At 43.4% G+C, this 6,100-nt stretch overlaps 1 protein-coding gene across 1 annotated transcript in view; it reads right to left on the bottom strand.

Moving 5' to 3' along the window:
- Positions 1-1,544: 1,544 nt before the first annotated feature.
- The window catches only part of cdh11 (cadherin 11, type 2, OB-cadherin (osteoblast)), a 16,891-nt gene continuing 12,335 nt past the window's right edge, over positions 1,545-6,100 (bottom strand). Inside the window, 2 exon segments of the mRNA XM_042062204.1 lie at positions 1,545-2,100; positions 2,924-3,175. Coding sequence (XP_041918138.1) covers positions 1,604-2,100; positions 2,924-3,175 — 749 coding nt within the window. The 3' untranslated portion in view covers positions 1,545-1,603.

Below are 6,100 nucleotides of genomic sequence, written 5' to 3' on the forward strand. Positions count from 1 at the left end.
GTAATTAACCACTGGCCTTTCACTCTGTCGACGACCTTTTACTCAGATAAAAATGGATGTGTTGGTCTGTTCTGTGCAAATGAATGTTAAAACAACATAATCTCCATCTATGACATTGTGATGGACTATTGCTTATGTGAAATGTGTTGATATTTACTTTTATGCATTTATTTATTGCATTTTTTTTTATCTCAAACAAATTTTTAATACAACCCACAATTTTGTAAAAAGAGCATTTATTTCAAAGTTTGTCCGCTTCGTAGATTGAAGCACATCATAAAGCAACAGTACAATGTTCATAAAATATAAGTGTGATGCTGTAACATTTTTCTTACATGTTGAAATACTGATATCTGTATGTATACTAAAATAAGAACTTTTAAAATTGTACAAATAGTTACCATAAAATTGACATAGAAATTAGCCTTTTTTTTCTTCTCACTGCGACAGGACAGATTGCTATTTTCTCACAAAGGAGAATAATATACGCCAAAAAAAGAAACAAAGAAATGAAAACAATTGCAAACAATAAGCAATAATCAATAAAATAATAGTTGAATAACAAAAGAAAGAGATTGACATGAACCAATAGGCGCAAGTTTGATCCTCAAGAGACATATCTGCACACTGCACTGTACATACGCTATATGTATTTCAGCTTGCTTTAGGATATATTTTTCAAGTTACAAAAAAATGCACTGCGTTGCAAGAGTGTCTATTATTTAAGGCGTTTTTCTGAGCTCACAGGTTTTTCTTAGTCATTGATCATTGGTGAACGTGGGCAGGACAAGAGGAAGTTCTTCTCGCAACACATACTGAGACATTTTTGCTGTATCCGTCTGGTTCTGGTTGGCATAAAAAGAGGACAATCCATTCAGCAAAAAAAAAACAAACAGAAAACTCCATAGGTGGAATAGAGGTCAGTCATAATGTGACCAGTCCAAGTTCGTTGTGGTGTTTTATTTTTTTGTGTTTTGTTAATAAGGCAACTGTTTTTAAAATCTTCTTTTGTTCCTCTTCTGTTTTATGAGCTCATTCACAGTATCAACAATCCCGTGTCTCTCTGTGACCTACACCCTCATTGCTCAAACCTGCAAACCTACAAACAACAGAAAGTGAACTACATTGTGATTGATTTCTCCCCGCTCTTTTTGCATCTGCATACAAGCAATTTACATACATCCCACAGAGGTGCCTCATTTTATTATTATCTTTTTTTTTTCATTATTATTACTACTTAAAACTTTCTCGCTCATTCTCTCTCTCTCTCTCTCTCTCTCTCTCTCTCTCTCTAGTCCGTCAGCATTGTATTCCAACCTCTGTATTTTTTTATCTCCTACCCCTCCATAATACTTTCTGTCCTCTCCCATACAGGGATGAAGTATACCACATGTATACTTGAAAAAACAAACAAACTAACTAAAGTTTACTATAAATAGATGGATTCATGGTATACTTATAGTAAACTTCACACACTACACGTAGTTAGTTAACAGAGGAAGGGAGGGGGGAGGACCATATAGGTAAGGAACGTGGAGGTGGTGTTAAGGGAGGGAGGGAAGGACAGGGGGTGCCCATCGAGCCAGGTGGCGTCAAGGTGGCGTTAAGAGTTGTCGTCAGCCGAGTCTTTGGTGCCATACAGATCGGCCAGCTTCTTGAAGCGAGGCCCCCAGCTTTGGAGATAGTCGTAGTCCAGGTCCGAGTCCGTCGTGACCGACTCCAGCGAGCTGAGGGAGCCCGCCACTGAGCCCCGGCCCTCGTAGCCGTAGATCTGGATGGAGTCATAGGGTGGCGCCGTGGGGTCATTGTCCGCGTCCGAGATGCGCGTCTTGATGAAATCATCAACGTCGACGCTGTTGGCCACAGGCCGCGCGCCGGGCCTCATGGGAAACTGGAGCTCGGGCTTGATGTCCTTGCGCGGCAGGAAGCCATTGGCCCCGTCTGGGTTCTGCAGCGTGGCGATGTCGAAGGCCTCGGTGTCCTCCTCTCCGCCACCCTCATCGTCATACGTGATGATGTTCTCGCGGATGTCCTCCTCCTCGAACACGATGAGAGGCTCCTTCTTCTGCCGTCGCAAAGCCACAAACAGCACCACGATCGCTGTGACAAAACACACACACACACACACACAAAAAAGAACAACACCGCAATGAGAAAGCAATTTACTCTCCACCACGGATCACATGAAATTACCTTTGAGTGTGTGAGCAGCTGAACCGATGGAAGAACATCTATTGTTATGTTCTCTTGTGTTTTGGGACTTTGGTAGAGTGAGCTACTGTACACTCACACATCAAAACAAAGGTGCAATATTGATTTTCCCCTTCAGCAACCTATTAAACTCAGTTGAATCGTAGGCGTGTAATCACCAACGTGGGCCTGTGCTTGGTTAATAAATAATCTAATCATATGCTAAATATTCTGTCAAGCATCTGTTCTGTAAACACTTTAACTCTCCTGGTGAGACTGTTGAATAAAGATGTGTGTCTCCGTACCCAGCCAAATGTAAATATTAGAATTGGCATTCCCCAGGACCACAGACAAGTACATCAACCTCACAAGCATCTGTAAATCTTAAATGACTTTGCTGTTTCACACTGTTTACAACCAGATCTGAGAAAAAAAAGAAATCATGTCTGCATTATCGGCCATTTCTCTTGTCGAACTAACACAGGCACATGGAATATGACTAGAATAATCATTTGTGGTGGTGATTATGTTCATGATAATACAAGTTTTCACAATGAGCTCGATGATGATGACAAATATTATATAACAACAGTGATGAGGATGATGATATCATAATACAATGATGATGATGATGATGATGATGATGACAGATAGTATATTAACAAAAGTGATGACGATAATGATGATGATTTTAACAACCACATAATGGCGGACGATGCCCTGAGCGCCTTACCCAGCAGGATGACGATGCAGGCCAGGATGGCGATCAGAGCTCCAGTGCTGAGGCCAGCGGGCAGGATGAAGGGCTCCACATTGCAGGACAGGATAGTCTCCTTGCTGTCGCAGCTGCACACGCGGATGGTCAGGGTCTGTGTGCTGCTCTGGGGAGGGACGCCGTTGTCATTGATCTCAATGGGCAGGAAGTACATGTCCTGGGTCATCCGGCTGAAGCCCTTGCGCATCACGTAGATGCTGGCTGTGCTATCTGTTTGAGTGTCAGACAAGGGGAAAATAACACAAGCAGAAAGGTAAGAGACTAGATGAAAGGGAAGTTTACAAAGAACAGATGCTTAATACAAAGGCTGGAAGGTGTAAAAAAAATGGGAGACAAAAACAAATCAAAACAAACAACGAAAAAAATAATAAAACATTTCAAAGGCTAACGGCGCTAACCGTAAAACAGACCGTCCACTGTCTCTCTTCCATGGACGGCCTGCTGAGGTGGCTGTGGAGTGAACACTCTCACTGGGCAGACCTCCCCAAACCACTCCGTCCCTCCCCCCATCCCACAGAGAGAGAGAGAGAGAGAGAGAGGGAGACAGAGAGAGAGAGACAGAGAGAGATCGGGGAGCAACGGGGTGAGAATCTCCCCACCGATAGCACATTCATGTTTAATACCCCGCACATTTATCAGCTTTTGGAAGTGTAATCAAAGTTCTGTGCTGGAAGGTAGCTCGCTGGCGGTATTGGTTTTTATTTGAAGCTGAGAAAGAGAGACAGAGCGAGAGAGAGGAGAGATAGAGAGTGAAAGAGAGAGAGAGAGATGGAAGGAGGGAGGGAGGGAGGAAGGCTGAGGATGGAACGGCGCCAAGCTCTGCTTCCCCACCTCAGTGCAAGGTCACACTCCCAGCAGAGATGGAGTGAGTTCATTTAGGGGCCTGTGGCTGTGTAATTTTCTCTCCCCTAAGCGCCCTATGTCGCCAGCCCCCTCCACCTCCCCCATGCTTCAGTCAGATCCAGAAAGAGAGAGAGAGAGAGAGAGAGAGAGAGAGAGGGGGGGGAGAGAGAGAGGGGGAGAGGGGGAGAGGGGGGGGGTGTCGGTAATGATATGGCTGCCGTGCTCATATAGCATGACGCGCGGGATGGGCTCTCTCTGACCAGCTCTATCCATTATAATTCTATATTGCACTCTGTCAAAGAGATTACCATCCGCTCAGCAAAGTAGCACTTTGCCCCCAGTCTGAACAGCCGCGACGCCCTCTGGGGCTATTCTCTGGCCTGCAGCACTTGTTCCATCCCATGTGAGGAGCCATCTTCAAGAGACCGTGGATACTACCTTATGCAATGATATGTGACAGTACAAGGAGAACTACCCTTCTGGGCATACCTGCACATGTTGATGAAATGAATATTGATTTTGTGCTGCAGGATCAAGGGTATGATCAGATGTATCTGATTCTGTACTCCTTACCATAGCACTCCTATCAATCATTTCATATAAGGCAGTCCACCTTGCTGAAATTGGGTAGCAGTGTAGTGAAATGCATCACTTCATTTAACAAAGTTGGGCTTCCCCACTGCAATGATTTTTTTTTATAATTTTACCCAGATCACCAGTGCATGAAAAGCACACTAATAAGTATTGATTTATTAATTACAAAAAAACAGAGAATAGCTATTATTCTAGATATGTCATAATATCAGAAATGCCAGTACAAAAAGCCAATAGATGAATTCTGCTGTGATTGTGGGAACAACAAAAAAAACCCAGCATGAATCCTTGCAGATTTCTTCTCATATTTTTGGCACAATGTGACTCATACACTCTGTTGATGCTAAGGTACCGGTAAGTGTTTGAAGTCCACCATAATTCCACTCTAATTGACAGCGAAGGAGAAAAATGTAGGGGCTCAATAAGGAGAGGCAAAGACAAACGCTAGTGAGAGAAAGATGGTGAAATCTTGCTCAAATCATTTTGATAAAGCTCATCTGGCTCGCCATGAAGCCAGTAAATCGTGTGGGGCTCAATCTGTCTCCCACATACTGTTGGCTTTTGAAAATGGCCGCTTAAACCCCCACTCATTTCCTTTTTCATTAAATAAGATCGAATTGGGGAAAGAAGCCATCGTTCTGCCTGCCAACCATCTCTGCAGACACCTCTCTCCGTCCTCTGACTGACTGGGTGGGATTTATCTGTGATTTTCAAATAACTCTTTAAAGAGCAATTAGCATGTGAGTGTTTCCCGTCAAACAGGGCTGCGAGGCAGTGACAGCACGGCTATCTCACATGGTCATCCTTTTAATGAAGAAAGAACAGATGACAGCAAGCTCAAACGGGTAAAGGGTGGGGGGGGGGGGGGGGTGAGCTGGCAGACAAGCTATACTGGCACAAAAAACGCAGCCATCATGGGGGAAACTTTGAATAGCCGTATGTTGCTAAGAGTAATGTCATCCAATCATTGGTTTAGCAGAGCGCCAGAAATTACAAACAGTGTCTGTTAATGACCCACCATTTCTCTGCAATGAGGCAAAGTTTGTTCTACAAGTTGCTAACATCTGATGCACAACATGTTCCATGAAAGAAGATGCCCAAGTTTATATCTTATCTACTCTATGGTTAATAATATTATTATTGGCATTTCAGACTGTGTACTAAATCCCAAATTCTCAACAGATGACCAAATACTTCATCTTAGTGTTCCCACACATTGTTTGTGATTGCAGGCTCAACATTAACAACATCTACAAGGCCACTAAATCATTGCATTATGAACTCCATTAAGTAAACATCAACTCTCCCACCAAAAGAATTACCCAGTGGTATGCAGCGAAAACAATGTTTATCCCCTCTTACATTTTCTCTTAGACAGACAGACCGATAGATATACAGGGTAAGACACAGAGAGAGAGGGAGAGAGAGAGAGAACTGAGAGAAGATAATAGATAAGCAAATTAAAGATACAAAAATGTACTGTTCACTCTCTTAACTCCCTGCCGTGACCTTCATAAGCAAACCAGCCTTATAATCTTTCATGGCCTTCTCTCCTCTAAGGGTCAAGCAGGAAATTGTGTAAGATGGTGTTGGGTGGATACAAAATGTGATGGGCACCACCCAACTGGTCCGAGTCCTGGCTCTTGACTCTTCCAGCACTAGTCCTGGCATTGGCCACACTATGCCCTTACACAGATG

This window comes from Alosa sapidissima, chromosome 14 (assembly GCF_018492685.1).
Source record: "Alosa sapidissima isolate fAloSap1 chromosome 14, fAloSap1.pri, whole genome shotgun sequence".
NCBI lineage: Eukaryota > Metazoa > Chordata > Actinopteri > Clupeiformes > Clupeidae > Alosa > Alosa sapidissima.